The sequence below is a fragment of the Aquila chrysaetos genome, chromosome 17, assembly GCF_900496995.4.
Source record: "Aquila chrysaetos chrysaetos chromosome 17, bAquChr1.4, whole genome shotgun sequence".
Lineage (NCBI taxonomy): Eukaryota > Metazoa > Chordata > Aves > Accipitriformes > Accipitridae > Aquila > Aquila chrysaetos.
This window is the reverse complement of record NC_044020.1, coordinates 2,247,860-2,269,032: the sequence shown is the minus strand read 5'-3', so window position 1 is coordinate 2,269,032 and position 21,173 is coordinate 2,247,860. Positions and strand designations below refer to the sequence as shown.

At 48.2% G+C, this 21,173-nt stretch overlaps 1 protein-coding gene and 1 long non-coding RNA gene across 4 annotated transcripts; one reads left to right on the top strand and one right to left on the bottom strand.

Annotated features, from left to right (window-relative positions):
* Nucleotides 1-7,804: 7,804 nt before the first annotated feature.
* On the top strand, nucleotides 7,805-18,960 carry PICK1 (protein interacting with PRKCA 1). 3 transcript variants are annotated; one of them, XM_030040960.2, is made up of 13 exons: nucleotides 7,805-7,915; nucleotides 8,913-9,004; nucleotides 9,785-9,896; nucleotides 10,384-10,512; nucleotides 10,636-10,702; nucleotides 12,008-12,097; nucleotides 12,528-12,581; nucleotides 12,681-12,743; nucleotides 13,091-13,224; nucleotides 14,018-14,110; nucleotides 15,098-15,148; nucleotides 16,627-16,771; nucleotides 17,033-18,960. In XM_030040960.2, exons 2-13 carry the CDS (start codon nucleotides 8,964-8,966, stop codon nucleotides 17,275-17,277), a joined length of 1,224 nt encoding a protein of 407 aa, XP_029896820.1. In that variant the 5' UTR covers nucleotides 7,805-7,915; nucleotides 8,913-8,963; the 3' UTR covers nucleotides 17,278-18,960. The 3 variants fall into 3 exon arrangements, 2 of the variants coding, with proteins under 2 accessions (XP_029896820.1, XP_029896819.1); XM_030040959.2 differs by lacking the exon at nucleotides 7,805-7,915 and adding an exon at nucleotides 8,103-8,302; XR_003927184.1 differs by lacking the exons at nucleotides 7,805-7,915; nucleotides 17,033-18,960 and adding an exon at nucleotides 8,078-8,302 and having other exon boundaries at nucleotides 14,633-15,148; nucleotides 16,627-16,728.
* On the bottom strand, nucleotides 18,805-21,168 carry LOC115352564. The gene is made up of 2 exons (XR_003927185.1): nucleotides 20,806-21,168; nucleotides 18,805-18,934 (listed from the first exon to the last, which is right to left on the bottom strand). It is a non-coding gene; the product is annotated as an uncharacterized LOC115352564 (long non-coding RNA).
* Nucleotides 21,169-21,173: the final 5 nt, after the last annotated feature.

Below are 21,173 nucleotides of genomic sequence, written 5' to 3'. Positions count from 1 at the left end.
TAACGCTACAAACATAAACCTCCCCACCAAGCAGTGCCCCTGATGAAACAATGCATTGCTGGATCCTCTTAGAAACTCCCATTTAGCAATGGTGAAACAAGCAAAAGGATTTGCTTCTCCCTGGTTCTAATTCCCATTCATAGGGTGGGATCCCACAGTCCTGCAGTGGAGACTACTGTAGTCAAAGGCATTACACTGCCTAGAGAGCTCCGTCAGGGTCATCTTTGCACCCTGTGGAGACCAAGAGGTCAGCTGTTGAAGTCCCTTTGGAAAAAAGAATCTACCACCATCTCTTTCACAGATGAGAAGCCCAAGGATGGATTATGGATTCTTACTTAGATAATTTTGGATGAATCAAGAAAAGAGAGGAGGGATAGCTGGATGGCTAAATAAAGCCAGTGAGATCACATGTTCCGCCTTTTTATCTGCTTTTCTCTTTCTGCTTTTGGACAACAAAGCTTCCTTTGATACAGAAGAAGAGGGGGGTAGGGAGGGTGGGGAGACGGGGTGCCAGAGTCACCCCAATGGCCCCTGGTCACTTATCCACGCTCCTTAATGTGATGTTCCCACTGACAGAGACAGAAAAAAACAGTGATCTCATGATTCCAGAGACAATTCATGCAAACAACCCTGGGAGATGAGGGGTGAAGGAGACAGGAAAGAGGGGTAAAGGATGAGTGAGGAAAGGCGAGAAGGAGAGAGGAAAGGGTAGGAGTGATAGGAAGAGGGGACATGGGAAGCAGGACCTTGGAGAACAACTGTAGATGGAGTTAGAAACTGAAGGTCAGAATCCAAAAGAGGGTGTGTAGAGGGATTGTAGGGAAGAGGAGAAGAAAGAGGAATCTTGAGACCAAGGGTAACAGGACGCGGAAGAAGGTTAGGTGTGACATTGTATGGCAGGACTGAGGGCAGGGTTAGGGATAAGAGTTGACTGAGTTGTTGAGTATGTAGGAAAGGGAGGCTGGGCTCAGAGACAGTGTGGTGGGATGAGGAAAAAGGGCTTGATAGGAGTGTGAGAAGGAAAAGAGAGGGAAGTACCTATGGGGCTGGGAGCAGAAGGGGTAAGACTTACTGAAACTTGCTACTTTTGCATTCTGCTTACACAAAACCAAGTCACCAGATCTGCCAAGAGAATAATCCTGGTCTCTTGCAGCCCCAGAGCCAACAGATACCAGGAATGTAACAGGGAGAGAGATTTGTTACCTGAGGCATTCAGCCATGTTCAAAGGAGGCAGTGGTGAGGCAGTGGGGCTGAAGACAGGCACTCTGGTTTCCACGATCTCTCTGCAGGAGACCTTCACACCTGCACAGAGGAGCACTGCGTGTATATTACCCCTCACCGGCCAGCAGCCACTTTCTTCAGCCTTCTTCCTTTCCTTCCCTCCTGCCCTTTCGTTCCTCCTTCCCTTCCTCCCTCCCTCCATCCTTCCTTGCTGCCTCCCCACAGGGAGACAAGAGCTCAGCACAGTTGGCAGGAGATGTCCCACCTTCACCCCCCCCAGGCAACCTGCCACCCCAGCAGCCCTTTTCCCTAACCAGTGAAGCAGCCAGGAGGCTTTTGAGCCCACAGGGCTCCTGATGGAGCTGGGACAAAGAGGGGGACGAAGGACTGGGGGAACAACTAAAAGAAAAATTGTCTCCCATCATGAGCTGCCATCTCCATGTCTCATGGCTCTCCCCGACACTGGTCTGTCCCAGGGGCTTGTCACGTTTCCCCCCCCTCCTCCGTCTACTCCGTGGCAGCTAATCGGTGACCCACTGACAGTCTCTGTCCATCACTTGTCTCTGCAGACAATAGGGTAATTAAACCCTGACCTTCCACTCCTTTTATCCATTTCCTCTACACAGTCACTCCCCGAAATGGCAGAGGAGAGGGCCTGCTGTGGAGACTCCTGCCCCAGCCTCCAGCTGTAATAAAGACGTAAAGCACAGGAAGGACTCGCTGCAAAAAAAGATGCTGAGGGGGCAGCCAAAGAGGTATTGAGTGGTACAAGGCTTCCCACACACTTATGCTGAGCTCTGCTGACCTACCTCCGTCATGGACGTTTGTAAACTTTCAACTCTTTATCATCACGCCCACAGGTTGTCCAGCATCATTCCCCGGCCCACACATACCTACAGCAAACCCGCTGCTCCTCTGCGTGTCCTCAGGGCAGCGCCAGGTGTGGGTGCCCAGCTAAGGTCTAGCAAAGCTCTCCAGGAGCCTCAATACATCCAGCCCTGAGCTTGCTCCCCCACAATACCCCCCAGCTTCGTTGATGTGCCCCCACCCAAAGCTTCTGCGCTCCCTGGTGCAAACCCATCGCCTCTGCTCAGGCTAAGCCCAGTGCCTCAGGCCTGACACATCGGGCTTTCCCTCATTAAACACCTGCAGAAGGGCAGAGGGAGGTCTCTGTGGCAGGGTGCATCCCACAGAACACAGCGGATGGACCTGGGAGCTGGCTAGGACAAGGTGATGTTGCTCTTGCCTGCGCGGCAGGACAACAGAGGATGCACTCGGTGACAGACAGGAGTCACAAAATGCCAGGAAGTTCTTATTTTATTTATTTCTGTCTTTTTTCTGGCTTGCTGGCACTCTGCAAAATGTATTACGCAGATTAATAAACAGCCAGAAATGATGTCGAGCAACCCAGACTCTGCTTCCTCCTCCCTACCCTGAGTGGGGAAGCTGCCTCCCTCCCACGCATGAGCAAGAAGGGCTGGGGCCACCCGGGGAAGGGCATGACGGGTAAAGCAGTGCCCCCGAACAATTAAGCACTGTCCCAGGCACTGCACACCCCTGTCCCGGGAACAAAAGAGTCACACACAAGAGACCTGACTGTGAAGCCTCCATCCGCTTTCATCACTGACCCCCGGGGCAGTCAGGGCACAAGGTCAGCCCACTTAAACTCCAAACTCAGCCAGAAATAGAGCTGGGAAGTGGGCAAGGGTGGCCAAGTGCAGGGGTCCCCAACCATTTGAGGGGTTCTTTGACTGAGCCATTTCATTTCATCAAAGACACATTTTTTTCTGGAAGGAAAATGGAGAGCAGCGGGTGTGAAGGGAGTAAGGGGGAGGCAGGGTGTTCACCGTGAATTATGACCACTCTCAACAAGAGTCTTTTACATTGCGGAGGTGAGGAGAGGATGGGGTAATTGGGCATGTTAGACCCATGCATAATGAGGGCAAGTCTCTGCCTGTTTCCCACCCTCCACTCTGCCACTGCTCACGAGACGTGGTCCCCCATATGCCCTGTCGCTATTCCACTGTGGGGCTTAACACCCCGAGGGCTCAACCCAAGGACCACAAGCTTTGATAGGACCTCTCCAGACTGGCAGTCCTCCTGGGCTGTGCAAGAGCGTGCGGTCATGCCCCTGCTGTGGAAAGGCTGTAAGTTGCCTTATAAATTCAAAACGATCATCCAAGCCAGGGCTCCTGCTTTCCGCCTGCACGGTCTCAGAAAACACATTAAGCTTTAAGTTGCTGGTTTTTTTCGGGTTGTAAATACTGCCTTTGCATGTAATGCTTTCATATAGGAAACAGCTGTACCTTCTGGGGGTCAACACTGAGCAGTATATTAGTGGTAGGTAAGAACAGATGCTCCTGAGACCTATCTCCTTGACTAGGAGGAGATATCTGTGGTGACAAAGTCAGGGGAGAATTAAACATGTTTGGTGCATGTGGAAATACAATGCATCTACCACGGAGCGTTGTCCATTTCACCAGGCTTCTTCCCTCTGGATAAGCTTCTGATAATCCTAAATGCAGGAAATTTCAAAGGAAGGACAATTAAAACACCCAGCAAAAAAAAAGGTACAAAAGAAAAAAATGCACAAAAATCAATGCATGAAAATACTGCTTTTCACCCCAAAAATGTGAAATTTCACCATCCAAACTAAGTCAGCCCGAACTCCAAAGGACAGCAGTACTGTGTCCTGCTGAAACTCTATGGGGCAAGTATTCAGAGCTTGATGCCCCCATGGGGAAGGATATTTCCAGCTTGTCAGAATGAACTGAAGGTACGTCTCATTCTGGGAGGAGTTTGAATACAACAGTGGTAAGATGTACAGGTTGGGAAATAAGCAGTCAGGTCATTTGTAGCCACATTTTCAATGTTTTGCACTCCTTCCTCTCTGAGTTGGTAGCCCCAGGATGCAAGTGCTAACAGCTAACACCCACCCCATCATGTGATAAACCACCCCTGTGTATGACTGTCCCCTCTTCCACCTCAATGGGGCCACCACCACCTCCATCTCCCACCTGCACCACGTAGAGGCCCCTGCAGGGGTCTGGAGCACCCAGCAGAAGTGGGGCAGGGACAGGGCAGGCAGGTTGTGGAGTGGTGGGCAGGGAATACAATCCCCACACTTACCCACTGAAAGTTCCCCCCAAACCAGACAACGTGGCTCGAGGGACAACAATCGAGGAGGATGTTAGTTCAGTGTTAGTTGTGTTGACGCTGACAACAGTAGCAGAAAAGCAGCCAGAAACACAAGAGATTCAGCACAGGCCCAGTACAGAGAAATGCATCTGAGTGCCAAGAAGCTAACTAGTCATACAACGTGTGATCTGCTTGCAGACTCCTTATTACACGTGATGAAAGACAAGCAGAAGGGAGTTTGACTCTCAGAGCCTGGGCTGACTTTTCATGCGTTGTCTATTTGGGGGTGGAAAAATGTCTGTACTTGCAAACTGAGCCCCCTCGATCCAAGCTGTGTTGGTAGATGGTAAGCAGTGAGCCCACTTTTCAGGATAAAGCTGCCTTTCAAATTTTTGATACAACAATTGATCAGACCTATTCTTGAAAATGAACAGCCTCCTAGGATTTTTTTTTACACACTGGCTAGCCTTATTTTTTTTTTTGGATTTTAGATAACCATTTTCATCAGTAATTCATTACTTTTTCCCTTGGGAGGAGGCAATCGGCTGGATTTCTAATATTGAGACAGGCTTCAGGGCATATGCAGATTCATTCTCCATCTCACGCAGCGAGAATCCAATCAATCTTGGACATGTTGGAGTGACTTTACACAAAAGGCAGGGTCAGTCAGCACACATATACAAAGGCTGATGCTTCAGGGACATACTGAAGGACATACAGAATGCACACACATCAGTGGAGCAGCACAAAAACAAGGCACATCAGACCTACAGGTTTTGGACTTGTCAGTGTCAGCAGGTCTGGTTTTTTACCTCAGGCCAGTTCTGCCCCTTGTCTGTCTTTCTAATGGCAGGAGCTGCCAGGAAAGGAGACATTTGCTGCTTGTTCTTTTCCCCTGCGGCTCCAGTAGTAGAAGTGGATGCAGGAGAAATGAGGTCCCAGGACTTCTTTTAAACAGTCTGTTGCCCAGCCATGCACAAGGACCTGAGCAATCCCCTTGGGCACAACCAAATGGTTTATGTTATGCAGGTGTTCTAGGTGTGGGGGAAACTTTATTTCCCCCTTGCTGTAATATAGGAGAAATATCCCACCGCTGCAAACTCAGTACGCCTGAATCCAGGCCCCCTTCCTGCAGCAGAAGTTCTCAGCAGCGCCCACACGGTGGAGCTCCCCCCTTAGAAATGAAGCCCAGCTGGCCGGCCTGGTGGTCACCTCCTCCGGGGTGACCCTGCAAAGCCACTGGACACGAAGTGGGAGACAGCAAAGGGATAGTGTGGGACTCCCAGACCCCTAACCCACTGCACGGAGCAGTCCTGCCGTGGCATGGCACAGACAGCAGGCCTGACTTCTGCCTCTGCTGATGACCTGCTGTTTGACATTTGCTTCAACAGCTCTTGCCTGTATTAACTGTCACCTTTGGGGAGGGTTATGCAGGGTTTCCTCTGTGTTCAGCAGTGCCCAGCTAGCCAGGGGCTGGACTTCAGCGGGGGCTGCAATGTAACTGTATCACAAATACATTAGCCCCTAGCTGTCAATAGCAAAGTTATACGCTCTGAGGAGGACAGGGGGACAGATTTTTCAAAAAAATGCATTCAGAGTAAGTATTCTAAGAAGAAGAAGAAAGTTATGAACGGTTGTTTTGATCCAAGAATTTGAAAGAGAATTACACAGATAAACATTTCCAAATGTTGCAAGGTCTCTCTCAGAACCACAACATTGCAGAATCTGTCCAGTTAAATTTTCACTGTCTCTAGGGATGGATATTCCAACACCTCTCTGGGCTGCTGTAACAGTGCTTACCCACCGTCATAGTGGTTCATAGCACCGGAATTTCGTGCTGCAACTTGCAACCCTTGCCTTTTGTCTTTTGCTGTGCAAAAGCCCTGGGAAGAGTTTGGCTCTGTCTTCTCTGTATCATCCTCAGCCACAGTCAAGTGCCGTTGCACTGCTGAGCCCCAGCGACCTCCTCACGTGCAGAGATCAGGGCCTGGCTCATCAATTCTAGTGCTTCACTGATGTAAAATTCCTGTCAGTGCCCAGGGTCAAGACGTCAGTCTCTTCTCTTCAGAGAGCTCCCACTTGAAGGACTGCATTTCTCATTCAGCTTCCCTTCATAAATAAATCACCTCTTAGACCCAGGACTTCAAAGTGATTATTAACAACACGCTCTTGCCCTTGTACTCCAGCATTGTGGGTGGCTTCAGTCGGTGTTTTGATGTATGCAGTTGAGAGGTTCATAGGGCCGCACACTGCAAACACTAACCACCCTCTCAGCCAGCAAGAGAGGTCATCATCATCAGCTAGTCCTTGTTCCTGGTCATGGAGGAGTTTTCAGTTCAAAGACTGCAATTTTTTTTTCTTTTTTTTTTTTTTTTGATCTGCATCAATAAGTCAGGTTTGGCAGCCTGGTAATTGCTCAGAAGCCAGCAGTGGCTGGAAGAGATGACACATAATGCAACAGGCGACCACATTCTTCTGGGAAATTAAAGCATTCTCCCAGTCATGGTGCTATCTTGATGGAGGCAGAAAATTCATCTGAACACCCAACCACTACCCCCCCACACACACATCGCAGAGGAGAAAAACACGTGGAAGCTTGGTGATCCTGCCATACACATGGTAGCACAGTGGTTTTGCATGCAGCTGTGCTGACTGGCTTCCAAATCACTGTTTCCACAGGTCGCTGCTGGCCTGCCAGCAGTAGGGGCAATTGTGCCAACCAGTTTCAAAGCTCTTTGTGTCTCTGCTGTCATCTGAATCATCAGTTCGTGACGTGTTCACATTCACAAACATCTTTCTGAAACGCTCCCTCCTGTGGGAGGCCAGTGCTGGGTGTATTTGTGTAGGATACATCACCTTCCATAGGTAACAGCTCTGTATTTTTCCAAGCGACAAGTGCAAGAGAGCATCTTTTCCTCCAGGTGGGCACACTTTGGGTGCCCCTCCTGGTGACTGAACAGCTGATAGCTCGCCACGATCCACTAATAACAGCAGTAGGACGAGCCATGGCGCTGCTGTTTCATGCTGTGTTGTGAAACCTGTTCAACCCAGCGGTTCCCATCCTATTCTTCAGCTGCTGCCATCACTGCAGCTCCCCCTCCGCGACTGACCGAGCCCCAAGGCTCTGCCTCCCGGTGCCCCTCGGTGACCGGGGTACCTCAGAAACCTAAAGCGGAGCTAGACATCACCCAAAACCCCGGCTGGAGGCTGCAGGCCCGGGCTCCACCTTACGGCCCAGCCCTCCTTCCCTGCACGCCGCGGTGGCCGGAGGGACCCGAAAGCCTCGGGGGAACGGAGGGGACAGACGGGACAGACCCGGAGGACACTCTCTCTCAGTGCCTCGCCGCTCTTCAAGATGGCGGCAGGACCCCAGCTGGCCCCGCCCCCCCCACCGCGCGTCTCCGTCCCCATGGCAACGCGGGCGCGAGCCGGCGCGGGTGGGGAGGGAGGGGCGGAGCTCCGCCCGGCGCTCGGGGTGCTTCCGGGCTGGCTCCCGGCGGTGACGTGTCGGCGGGCTGACAGCGGCGGGGGCCGCGCGCCAGGCGGCTACTTCCGGTGAGCCACGGGACCCCCTCACGGCCGCCCCCCCCCCCTCCCGCCGTTGCCCCGGCAACGGTTTCTGTCAGGGCGGGGGTCGCGCTCCCCGTCGTCCCCCCCCCGCCCCGGGCCCTGTCAGGGCGAACCCCCCCCCCCAAAACGGCCGGTCCGGTGCCCGGTGCCCGCCCCACACACCTCCCGGTTCTGTGGCCCAACGCCGAGGCTCCCATGCCGGGCCCTGGCCCCGGTGGGCCGCGGGTCCGGGCCGGTGAGGGGGCGGGAGATGGCGGCGGTCGCGGTGGCGGCAGGCAGCGGCAAAGGGGAGCTGTCGGTGAAGCCCTTCGCCCACCGGTGGTCGGTGGGGTTGGATGTGGCGGTAAACCGGCGCGGAAGGCGGCCGCCACGGTATGGGGCAGCATCACCGTGCCTTTGGTGCTGCCGAAGGATGAGAGAAACCAAAACGTGTCTGCTAGTTATTGTCCGAAATTAAAGAGAAAATGAAACGGGGGGGGCCGGCGGGGGGGGGGGGCTTGCGCATGGGGGAATAATGAGGCTTTTTGGGAAAAGGAGTCGCAAAAAGCTTTGCGTAGCCTTCTGAGATGGGAGAGGAACGTCAAAAAGTGACATAACTTGCTATGAAGTCAAGAAGAAAACGGAGATGTTTTAACAGATGGAGGGGGTAAAACTGTAAATATCTTTAGCAGTCATGGTGTAGGTAGAGAGTGTGAAGAAGCAGCTTCCAGGAAGGACCATGTTTTGTTCTCTGGAAATACCGCACGCGTGTGGGTTTTGAAACATGCAGCATTCAAACTCGAGGACTTTCTCCTGTCTCATTCACAGCAGGGAATCAGAGACACTTGACATGGTTTTCACCTTTGATATAAGAACAGAGACCACGATGTGACGTTCAAAAAAAAAAAAAGGAAGGGGATCGACAAGGGTGACAGGTTGATTCTCTGCAGTTTTCTGTTGAAATCACTGGTTTATTGGGGTTTATTCTGTTCTTCCTTCACAGGGAATTTGGAATAAGCATTTTCAGACTCACAGGCTCCGCTTAACCAAAAAAATGTTTGCAGATTTGGACTATGATATTGAGGAAGATAAGCTGTGAGTATTTAACTTGTCTTTTCCTTTTTGCTAACAATAGAAATAGTCTTTGCAGCCAAGACCTAATAGGAGTGGATAAATTTACCTGCTCCTGATGCTGTGTGCTGAAGAGTCAGACTTGCTGTTCACTCCTGATTTCTTGCTCCCTCTGGGGACCGGGGATGAGGCATCACTGTGCTGGTGAGCAAAGGAGAACACTTTCTGTTGCTCTGCAATGACTACCCTGCATTTCTGATTGCAAAGCAGTGCTGGCAAATCTTCTCTAAATTAGTGACCTTAGCTAGAGAAAAAAATATTTGTAATGGAGGAAAGATAATAAGAGGCAAGAAGAAGTGGAGAAACTCTGGACTCCTTAGGTCTGTAAGGAGGAGAACACTGGCATTTCCTGAGCAAGTAAAAGATTTTATGAGCTTAGCAATTAATTTAACATGGAGCCCTTGTCTTGCATCTCATTTGTGCTGTGCAAGTTTTCCTCTCACTCCAGCACTAAGAGCAGATGAAACACTCTCTAAAACGCGATAGCGTTTCCTCAGTGCCTAGCGATGGATGAGGGTGTCTCCTGCACCCTTAATCCTTGCATGCAGTCTCAAAAAAGATAGCCCAGAAGGTCTCTCTGCTGGCCCGTGCCAATAGACTCTATGGCGGAGATAATGTGATGAGTTCAAATGTGCGGTGCCCGTTATGTTTTCAGTTTGTATCGACTCAGATACCAGGGCTGTTTCATACACATGCAGCTCTGCCTACTGTGTTCAGTTACTCATTCCCCCTTTCTCATTCTAGGGGGATCCCCACTGTACCTGGGACAGTGACCCTGAAGAAGGACTCTCAGAACCTGATTGGGATCAGCATTGGGGGAGGAGCACAGTACTGCCCCTGTCTCTACATTGTCCAGGTGGGCATTCCAGGAGGAAGAATAAACCATCTTTGTAAAGCAGTGTTGGCCTGAGAGATGGACAGCATGGAGAGTCCTATGCTATTTGTTTTTCTCGAAGTGGAAGACATCATCTCACTTTCCAGTGAATAAGATTTCCTTACCCTAGTACCTAATAGGCATGGAAGAATTAAATTAAGACTTCTGACATTATCCTTCTCCTTGGAGAGCGTGTTAGAATTCACAGGGGAAGGGTGTGACATTCTCAGCATCAAGAAATCCTATGCTTGAGAAGGTACATCCTGGAGGCAAGAACTTCCTGAGGGAACAAGATGATCAGCCCACCTCTTAGTTAGGAAAGGGGAAAAACCGCGGCTTCACCATGAACAAAATACAACTGAGTTAAATAGGAGGAATGTAATTGTCCCTTTTTTGTTCTTCAGCCCTGCATTCACCTTTCTCTTCCTCTTGATTCCAGACTACCTGTGCTCTTTCTCTTGTCCGCTAGGTATTTGATAACACTCCAGCAGCCTTAGATGGCACCGTAGCAGCTGGTGATGAAATCACAGGAGTGAATGGGAAGTCCGTCAAAGGGAAGACCAAGGTGGAGGTGGCCAAGATGATACAGATGGTAAAGGTGAGAGGTAGGAGGGGGCCACTGGAGCTTCTGGGTTGTAATTTACAGTTTACTGTCCATTGGTAAAGAAAGCCACTGCTACGTGCTTCCAGCACAGCAGTTTTGGATTTGCTCTTTCTACAGGGAGAAGTGACGATACACTACAACAAGCTTCAGGCCGACCCAAAGCAGGGAAAGTCTTTGGATATCGGTAAGACTGGTTTTTTTCTCCCTAGAGTGTTAAAATGACATGGATGGGTGAAAGATTGGTCCCAGTTAAAACCAAAGTAAAATTCTGGTTCCATTCCTCCTCTTAACTCAGTCATTTTCAAATGGATACTGTCAAAGGCAATTAAAATCCTTCCCTGACTTCTTGAAATAGTCTTGAAAGTTAAATTGAGGCTTGACTGTTTTTGCGGGAGGCTTGTTTTTCCTGTGCTGTGTTTAGCATGGATGATGAAACTCAACTAGATAATAATTTAATGTATTTATTTTTAATCCATGTAAGTTATGCTGACCTATTGAGGTTTTCAGCTGTACACAGAAATGTGTCTACTGAAAGACACTGGTTGCAGTTTCTCAGCTTGGAGAACAGTGATGAAGTACCTATCTACACTGAGCTTTGTACAACCATAAATTTTATAGGAGAGAGGGGAGGCTTTATTCTAAAACAAAGTGTGTGTTTTGAACTAAGGCTACACAGCTGTCTCCTTTATATGGTCTACCTTTCTCACTTTCCTAAAAAAATCTATCTATTCTTTTTGCTTTCATTTCTTTTCTTGATGATTAAGGTGCTAATGAATTGGCAGGGGGTCAGGAAAATTGTGAGGAGTGAGATGGATTTCTGGGGAAACAGAAGTGTGGTGAGAATGTGGTATTTTCCAGAGATGCTGAACACTGTGGCTTCAGCTGCGTTCTTGGGAGCTGCAGGCACTTGGCATCCCTGCAAGTTTGCCTCTAAATAAATGTAGCTGAGTCATCTGATTCCAAAGAGGGCATAACTGTCTCTAGTAATTTGCAGGGTATGACCACCAAAGACAGAAATGAATTCCGTCAAGGAATGACAAAAGGGTTTAACTAAGATCCAAAAGATACAAGTAAGCAAAGGGATAACTTTGAACCTTAAAACCTATTTGTCTTGCTTTCAGCCTCATCTCCTGACTTCAGTTGAAGTAACACAGCAAGTAGCATAAGCAAAGTTTCATTCTGAATATCGTGATAGGTAGCTTATAGCAAAGTGATTGATTGGAATAGTCTTCCAAAAGAAGTGCTGGAGCTCTATTGATTGAAGTATATAGGATGTGAGAGCAGAACAGATAGGCAAGATAGAAGATGAGCTATGTACAGCTGGACCAAACATCTGGTTTCTATGGTATTCTTTTTCTGCTCGCTATCTCAATAGTGAGTTAAGTTCAGTTTATTCAGTGCCTGAGAAACCAGTGAAGTATGCTAGTGAGCTTTTCATGCCCACGGAAATGACCCTGATCCTGGTTTGCCACTCTCTTTTGGTTTTTAGTACTGAAGAAGGTAAAGCATCGACTGGTAGAGAACATGAGCTCAGGGACAGCGGATGCGCTGGGGTTAAGCCGAGCCATACTTTGCAATGGTAAGTATTGTCCAGGAGAACATTTTCTTAAGGGCACACTTACCCTCTTGTGCTTACCTACTTTTTATTGTTACTTGCATGTTCCACATTATTCCTTCATAATTCTTTCCTTCTGCTATCACTGTTGTGATTGCCTCTGCCCTTCCTGAGTGATATATCCTGTCATTGGGGCCATTTAAATGTTAGCTAAGGTCCAATCAATTTAAAGTGGGGACCCACTTAGTGAATGCCAATAGCTGATGACCCCACACTGTAAAATAAGTTTGTAGTTATTTTAAAAGCTTCCCATGTTGGGCCAGGGGACAGGCATTCAGAGATGAGGGAAATTTGTACCAAAGATATGAAACTGGTGTTTTTCCAGTCGGTCAGGTCTTAACCATGTCCTGGATTTGACTGTTGTAATTCTGTATTCATTCTTGTTTCCATTTAGATGGACTGGTGAAGAGACTGGAGGAGCTAGAGAGGACTGCAGAGTTATACAAAGGTAAACTGTGTCTTGCATCAGACACCAGATGGGAGGGAAGGATGCCTCCGTTATGTTTCAGTGAAATGACTTAAATGCTTTTTCTGGCTTCCATCACAGGCTTGACAGAACACACCAAGAGTCTTCTCAGGGCTTTCTTTGAGCTATCCCAGACACACAGAGGTAAAGAATCCGAGTGAAGGGAGCAGAAATCTTTGACCTCCAGTTTCTGGAGTTTTAGTCTGTGCTTTGATGTGCGATTCCCTCACCCAAAGAAAACTTAAGTGTTGCAGAAATGAGCTTGGAAGGACTGCCCTCCTGGCATTAGCGGTCATGGTGCTAACACAGGCCCTGTCTTTCACATGAGACATTGAAGAAATGCCCTGCCAGCCTCTGGTCTTTGGGGAATATGTGGCATCATTCCCCAGCTAATTGCAAGGTTATGGGAAGGAGTGGTAATATTGGAGGCAAGATTCTTCTCCAGGGTCAACCTTTTCTTTCATCTGTTTTTATTTTTTACCCTCACCCAGCATTTGGAGACGTTTTCTCTGTCATTGGTGTACGGGAGCCACAACCAGCTGCCAGTGAAGCCTTTGTGAAATTTGCTGATGCCCACCGCAACATTGAGAAGTTTGGGATTCACCTCCTGAAAACAATTAAGCCGGTAAAGAATTTAACCGTAGTAGTTAAAGGTCTGGAGGAGAGGGGAATCTAGAAAGAGAGAAGCGTGTATTTGAAGGTGTGGTCTTATAAATCATTCATTGTAGGAAGAACTGTCTTTGCTTTCCTTCAGGGAACTCTCTTCATAAAGAACGTAAGAGGTAATGTAGTGAATATATCAGTCTTGTCCCTTTCACTTTTGCACATGAGTATGTTCCTCTCCTTTTCTTTTGGGTATGAGGGGGTAGTTTGATCAGTGTAGTCCATAGAGCCCTTTCCCTGATATCGGTACCCATAATTAAAAGATACCACTAAATTTAAAAGAGTTTAGCTAAGCAGTCCAGGAACAATTTAAGGATTTCAATCAATATATTTGAGTGAGAGTCTCCAGGGGATCTGTCCACTTAGTTTAGCAAAGAGAGGATTAGATGTTGATTTGGGCATCACTTTCAGTGCCATGTTGGATGGACAGTGTTGGGTAGCAGACCTTTGAATCAGGGAGAGCAGTTTCCAGGACCAATTGAAAATGAAAGAAGATGAGTTGAAAGAAGATGAATTCAGACTAGAAGCGAGGCACGCATTTCTAACACTGGAACCACTTGCCAGTGACAGTAACGGATGCTCTAACCATGGCAATTCTGAGTCAAGATCAAACATTTTCTGTCAAATATGCTCTAGTTCAAAAAAGAGTTAACTCGAGGCAGTCTTATGACCTATGCTGGTTAGAAGGTTGCACTTGATGAATTGTAGTCATGCTTTTTGGTCTTACATTCAGCAACAGGATGTTTCCCTTGCAGATGCTTACTGACTTGAATACGTATCTAAATAAAGCCATTCCTGACACAAGGCTGACTATCAAAAAATACCTGGATGTCAAGTTTGAATATTTGGTGAGCTGCTTCCTTTTTTTTTTGAGTGCTGGTTGAAATTAAGTTTCATAGAATCATAGCCTGAAAGTCACATATAGCATATAGGATCATGTATCCATCCTTCCACAATCCATGCAAGGATGCGTTCTTTTTTCCAATTCTTTGTCTACTGCCAGATTACTCAGACTCAGACACCTGCTTTTAACCTAATAGTTCTCACTAGTAAGAAAGATCCCCCAGAATCCAGATGACTTATTTTCTACATGACCGAATTAATTTCTTGATTTATTTCTAAAGAGCTCCTATGCAACTTATGCTCCTGAACTCCCCTAAATATCTCTCTGGTCCATATTTTTCAGGTAGTTTTGGATCGTCTTTCTTTAGCCAAAGTAAACAACAGTCAAGTCATACTTGTTTACATTTAGATAATGCCTTTTTTTTTCCTCCCCCATTCCACTCACCCCTTGTTTTCTACACCCAAAAAGGGTAGGGTTGTTAAGTGCATCTGTTCTGTAACTGTAGGAATCTATTTCCTTTTACCAGCTGAGAGAAGTATTTGGAGCTGCAGCCCTAAGGCAAGTGAATATGGCAGCATCTCTTCCCACATCAATCCTTCCCACAATTCATCTTTTTTTCCCTGCTCTTTATTTATTGCCTCCTCATACTTTTCTGGTACCGTTTTCCCAAACAGTAGATGAATGCAGTGTTTTTCTCTTACTTACGTTATACTTATCTAAAGTATTTGCTCCTGTAATATAAATAATAAGCACCTTCTCTCTCCCCCACCGTTTTCTCTCCCCATCTTTCTCTAAATAGATTTTCTTTCCACCTGAGATGTTTAATATACTCTGATCCCACTGTGCTTTCCCCAGTGTCCCTAGCTGCAGCATTGAAGGAAGGCTTGAAATGGTACAACCCTGTGGCTATGGGTGATGATGAAATTGCTTCTAATTCTTAATATTTACTTCTTGTTTTGCTTTTTTTTTTTTCATTTTAAATTCTGCAAAGTCTTACTGCCTGAAAGTCAAAGAGATGGACGATGAAGAGTACAGCTGCATTGTGAGTACCGCTACTGTGGCAATGACAACTGCATACTCTGTTTCTGCAGCTTCCCTATGCACACTGCCTTATAATTGCAAAAGCACTCTTGTGCCTGTGTGCACCCGAACTAGTGAATGCATCCTAAGAATTACACACATTTGTTCTTAACATATTAGAAATTGGAGATCCTTAAACGCTACCTAGGAAACACTGCCAATAACTGTCATGAATCACTGGTGCTGTGGAACAGTAGAGGGACCAGACGTCTCCTCTGCAGCTTGTTTGCTTGGTGGTTGCCTGTCTCAGTGTTTAAGTACTATTAGCTTGTGTAAGGAGGATTAAGGTGTTATCTTCACAGATTCCATTTGTGTGTAGTGTACAGCTTATCATTAATTCTGGACTTGTTTCTGAGAAATGGAAATTTAGCTTCTCTAGGAAAATGCATGTGAAAGCTGCATTTGTAGTTGAGGAAAATTGATTAAAGGATCTCTCTTAAGAATAGGGTTTTTCCTAAAAATAGGTAATTTAAAATCAGAAGACTCAAAAAAAAACCTGGCAACATTCTCCAGTGACAGTTTGCTGGGTGATTTAGAGTTTTACAACCGTAATCCTTAAGAGCTCTGTTTAAGATAGCTAAAGGTGTCCCCTGCATGCCCAGTTTCCCTGCATGAAGATCTTGTTTTATCCTAGGTATTGATTTCAGAGCAGGGATTTGAATTTTTGGAATGCCCAGTTCCCAGTGCCAGGAAGGAATAAAGCTTTCCTAACACAACATTTAATTATATCCTTCCTGCTAAATGGGAAGGAAAGAAGCCCAGTCTTGCCCAGCACAGTAACATCTTTGGGTTTTGGCGCATACTGCGTGCATTACCAAGCCATAGTCCATAACACAGATTTTTATGTATGTTATGTTTACAGGTGCAAGAGAAGAGTGCTGTTTTGCTGACAGATCTAACCCCTTTCTCTCAAAACTATTTTGTGGGACAACATATAGGTCCCTCCCTACTGGTTTCAAGCGTTGTGTCTGGATGGTTGTAGATACCACAGGGCTCCCTGTGTAGATGTATAGCATGTTACGCAATCCATATAGGGTGAAGCTTGCAGAGGAGGGCAGAATTTTTTGTGTGATTGATATAAATTAATATATCCCTCAGACCATAGACTTGTTTGTTCATAGTGCCTGTCTTAATAGTTCAGATAAGAAGCCATGCCACTTCTCCATGCTGGGTTGAAAGGTGCCTGAACTTTTGTCTTTGCTTAGTAGTGATGCTTTTTTTACTGTGGTTGGCATGTATTTGGCCTTCAGAATGGCCCTATTGACTGCCAGTTGTTGACATGGCTCAGCATTCCTTGTGTTCCATGCTTCCTGACTGCAGCTCCAGTGAGCTTGAGAGGGCTGTAATAACGCAAGGTCATTGTGAGTCTGCATCGGTAGGCAAACTCTGTGTACGATCACTGTTGTGAGAGCCTCTAAAATGGCGCTGTGTTTTTGGCAGGCTCTGGGTGAACCCCTCTACCGGGTCAGCACTGGGAACTATGAATACCGCCTTATCCTACGTTGCCGGCAGGAGGCTCGCACACGCTTTGCCAAGATGAGGAAGGACGTGCTAGAGAAAATAGAGCTCCTGGACCAGAAACACGGTGAGTACCACTGCTGTGTCCAGCACCTGAAGAGGTCAGGCAGACATGGCTTTGGCCTTCATGCTCCTTCATCTCGGCTTAGAAGTCTTTGCTGAAGAACCCTTTTGTGGCTGTGCCTGAGACATCCTCCCTCAGGGGCCAAAAGGGATTAATGCATAGGAGACTGTATCTAACGCTGGCAAGGGAGGCTTGATCGCAGCCTTCACACTGTTTGGGAAGGGGGTTTTCACCTGATTTGTTCCCAACATGTCTCTGCTACAGTGCAGGACATCGTGTTCCAGCTCCAGCGTTTTGTCTCCACGATGTCCAAGTACTACGACGACTGCTACGCCGTGCTCCGAGATGCGGACGTCTTTCCCATTGAGGTGGACCTTGCCCGAACTACTCTCAACTATGGGCAGAAGGACACGTACACGGACGGGGCAGAAGAAGAAGAAGGAGGAAGTGAGAGAGAGGGTAGCGGGAAGGAGGACACAAATGGTGAAAAGCTCATTGATGATGCCTGAGCGTGCCGGCATGGCCAGAGGAAAGACTTTGCAGACTGTTAGAAAAACATGTATTTCACATGGCAATTCATCCTCCATGACTTTCTGTGTATGTCCAGCCTGGGATTCCTCCTCTGCTTTGGGTGGGGGTAGCTGGTTGGATTGGGACCAACCTCTGCTTTCCTCTTTCTTCCCTTGCTTGTTTGCCCAGTTATTCCTTTTTCCCTCAGAGATTTCTGCTCCCCAACTCGGGTACTGAGGAATGGGGAGGAAAATCGCCAACCGCACCGCCATGTGACTCTGCATGCAGACAGGGCACTGCTGAGCATGTGGGGTGCACTGCTCCCCTCTGGCACGTGGAAGCCAGTTAAACATCTGGAGATGATTACAAATGGCGAGAACAGCCCCCTTCTGTCCTCCCCGTGTGCTACAGGAAAGTCTTAGCACCAGCATTGTTTTCCTTCACCCCACTGCTCGCTGTCTTCAAGCTTCCCATTCTCTGGCCTGTTTTAATCTTCCTCTGTCTTTTCCATCTGTCCCCATGGGCTGCAGGACTGATTTTTGCAGGATGATCACTCCCACCACTCCCAGCTCTCTAAGAAATTGGAGCAAGTCCAAACAGATTGCTAGAACCAGTGGTGGCATACGTGATTTGGTCACCCCCCCGCAACCAAGGGGCTGGTGGAAGCTCTCAAAGCAGGCGCTGGTATGCTGGGCTGCTGCAACCCTGCTGCAAAGATTTAGAAGTCTTTTCCCCTGGCTACCATCCTCTTCAAAGTCCTTGAGCTCCTGCACAGCCAGCACCATGTGCACACTCTGTAGCTACATCCCAGGGCTAGAATCCTGCAGGATGTGGCTCTGCCTTTCCCTGTGGGAAGGAGGGACCTGGTTCAGGAGCCCCCCTGCTTGGCAGAGATGCTGAGGTGAATGTGCTTGTCCGAGGCAGACAGGTTCCTGGGAATAACAGCAAAGCTGTTCCGTTCCATCATTCACCTCTCTTAGAGCTCCTTGCGATGGACAATACGTCCTTCTTGAGGATGTGCAGCCAGTCCTGCACACGCTTTCCTTGTGCAGGTGCCAGGAGGAGCCACCTCAGAACCACAAAGGAAATGTCCCATCCTTAAACTTAAGAGGAGAGACAGGAAAGCGTACGGAGAGGAAAACATTGCCTGAAGGCAGAGGCTTTGAGATTTTTTTAGTGCAAAGCAGGAATAAAGTACCACCTCCTGCTCTCCTCTCTGCGCAACCATTTTGTGCTGCCTCTGGGCCAGCCAGCAGCAGTAGCTAACGTCCCATTCCCCGGCACAAGGGAAGGGGGGAAAGGAAAACCAAGGTAAGTGAGGCTGCTTCTTTCCTCCTTCCTTTTCTCTTCTCCCTCCACCCTTGTGGGCTGATCCCAGATGCAGATGGCACTTTCTCTTTTAGCGGGCAGCACAACTGCCAGGAGTGGTGTGCTGCTCAGTCAAGGGTTTTGACTTGTCTGTCATTACATTCTAGTGGTAGCGAGAGAAGTTATTTAAGGACATTAATTTATGATCGAGATGTTTGTTTTGTTTTGTTTTTTCTCTTTGATTTGTTTTTGGAGCTTCGTCATCTCTGTGGGTGCCTGGAAGAAAGCCATCCGTGGTCAAGCTGCTCTGGAAGATTTAAACGGACTCTGATGTACTGACTGTTGTCTCTAATAAAGAAAAATGTGACATTTCATTTCCTGCCCTTCATGGGTTTTCTTTAGAGATTTGTTTGCTCATCCTCTGTTGGTTTTAATCTTAAAATATCATGATGGGAGAATGGGTGTCATGTGCTGGCCATTGTTTTTCTTGCTCATAGTGGTGGATAATCAATCTCTATGCCAAGCTGCGGTGGTCACTGCAGCACAGGTTTCCAGAGGAGGAGGCTTATAAATGCTGTAGCAAGGCCGGTCCTCCGTGTAATACCAGCTTCTCTGCCTCTTGGCTTCCCAGGGGAACACCAGCCTTGTAAAGCCACCAGTTGCCTCAGTCCTGCCTGGTGGCATCCTTGCACCCCTCCAGGGCCAGCTTCTCCCCACAGCTCAGCTGTTGCATCACAAGCTTGAGCTGATGCTTAAGTCCCTGATCCTCTTTCAGAGCTGTTAATTGTGCCAAAATACGGAGCAGTTAAGAGGAACAGAGAAAACGCTTCAGCGGAGGCTGCCTGAAAGCCAACAACCCAAAGTGGAAGGCGGCGTAGCCAGGTTTTTTGCAACCTGACTGATGGAGGGGAAGAAAGAGGGCTGGGTATCTTACAGCACCGTCTGTAGTGAGATCTTGTGCCCTAAGGGCCTTTATGTGCTTTTGTGAAAAGATTTAAGAGCAGGAGGCTTAGTGGGAAACGTTGACTGGTGACAAAGAAACAGAGGGGACCTTGTTCTGGTGACATGCCTGGTGCTGACAAGGGCAGTTGGTTTCATGCTTCGGACCTCTGGAAAGTTGTGAGGCTTCTTGGAGGGGATATTGGTGAATAAGAAAAACCCGGTCTGGGGCACGGGGGTTTGGGGTTGCTGGGGAAAGAGCTGCAGAGCAACTTGGCCGAGCAGAGCAGAAGTGGTGATCTTACCTTGTGTGGAGGGGAGAACGCAAGCTTGCGGAGCAGTGAATGAATGCCTACAGGGCTCCATCACCCTTGCTGCTGCTTCTCGTTCTCCCAGAGCTTTGCATCTGGGGTTTGTCGTGGTGCTTAGTCTGATCTGGGATGTTTCAAAGTGGGTTTGATTAGGAAAAAGCCCAAAGTCACTGCTGTGACTGGCTCACAATCAGAGCTAACAACAGTGGTGTGAGCCATGGTGGGACAGGGCACAGCCCCATGGGGTTTACTGTCTCCCCTCCACTTTCCAGTTCTTATGTCTATTCTTAACCTGACATCCTTCAGCAGCTTTATTTTGCTCATCATTTACTGCTCTTGCCTTGGGAGCATCTAGAATGATACCCTTTCCTTCGTGTCCCCACTCCCCCACTGGGTTTAAATGGCTTTATGGGTCCTGCAGGCTTCGCCCGTTACCCGTTAATTTGTAGTCAGTCTGGGCTGGAATGAAATGCCTATTTTGATGGTCCCATGAGCTGCCTTCCCTGTCACCCTCTGCTTAGTTTTTGATCCCTCGCTGTAGTCGCAGGTTCCCCCAGGGCCTCTGAGGTGAAGCAGTTCAGGAAACCGGAAGAAAAGGCTTTGGCCAGGGGTGTTTATAAAAAAATCCAGTCCTAAAGCAGATTAGGAGTGGTTTAAGCATGCCAGGGAAGGTTGTCCTCTCTGAGTCTAGAAATCCACCGCTGCAGCGGGGTGAGGGAGTCATGCCTGCCTTACCACGTGCTCCAACACCCTCGTTAGTGGCACCCAGGGGCTGTGGCTTGTCCTTCTGCCTTACCTTTGATTCCTTTACATAAGGGGGTTTTCTCTATTTAAAAAAGGAAAATGTACACGCGTCTGGTGCCATTCCCGCTGAGTGGATAATCACTTGGGACACGGTTATTTACCTGCCCTGAAACTCCCACCCCCACAGGGACCAAGTTGTTCCTTTCACACGTCAACAGGACTCACTTCAGCCTAGATAAAGCTGGCTTGCTGCTATTCCTGTCGGCGAGGCTCCGTCTCATGGCTGCTCACCTAATGGCATTAGTCTTTCTTAGACGTCTTCTTCTTGCACCTCAGCAGCGGCCGCTAACCCAGCACTTCCCTACATGGAAAAGCAGCATCGTGTCACCGTCCCAGCTTTACCGCCCACAAAAGATGCTCCAGATGGAGGTGGTCGGAGCCGGTGTCCCACCGGTTTGGCAGTGCACGAGGGAGGTAGTGCAGGGAATGCGGTGTCTACCTCCATGCTGGCTGCAGCTGGAGGTGGCCTGGATGATAGCTATGAGTTACACCACCTCCTAAACCTACTGCCAGCTAGCCTGGTGCTATCCCGA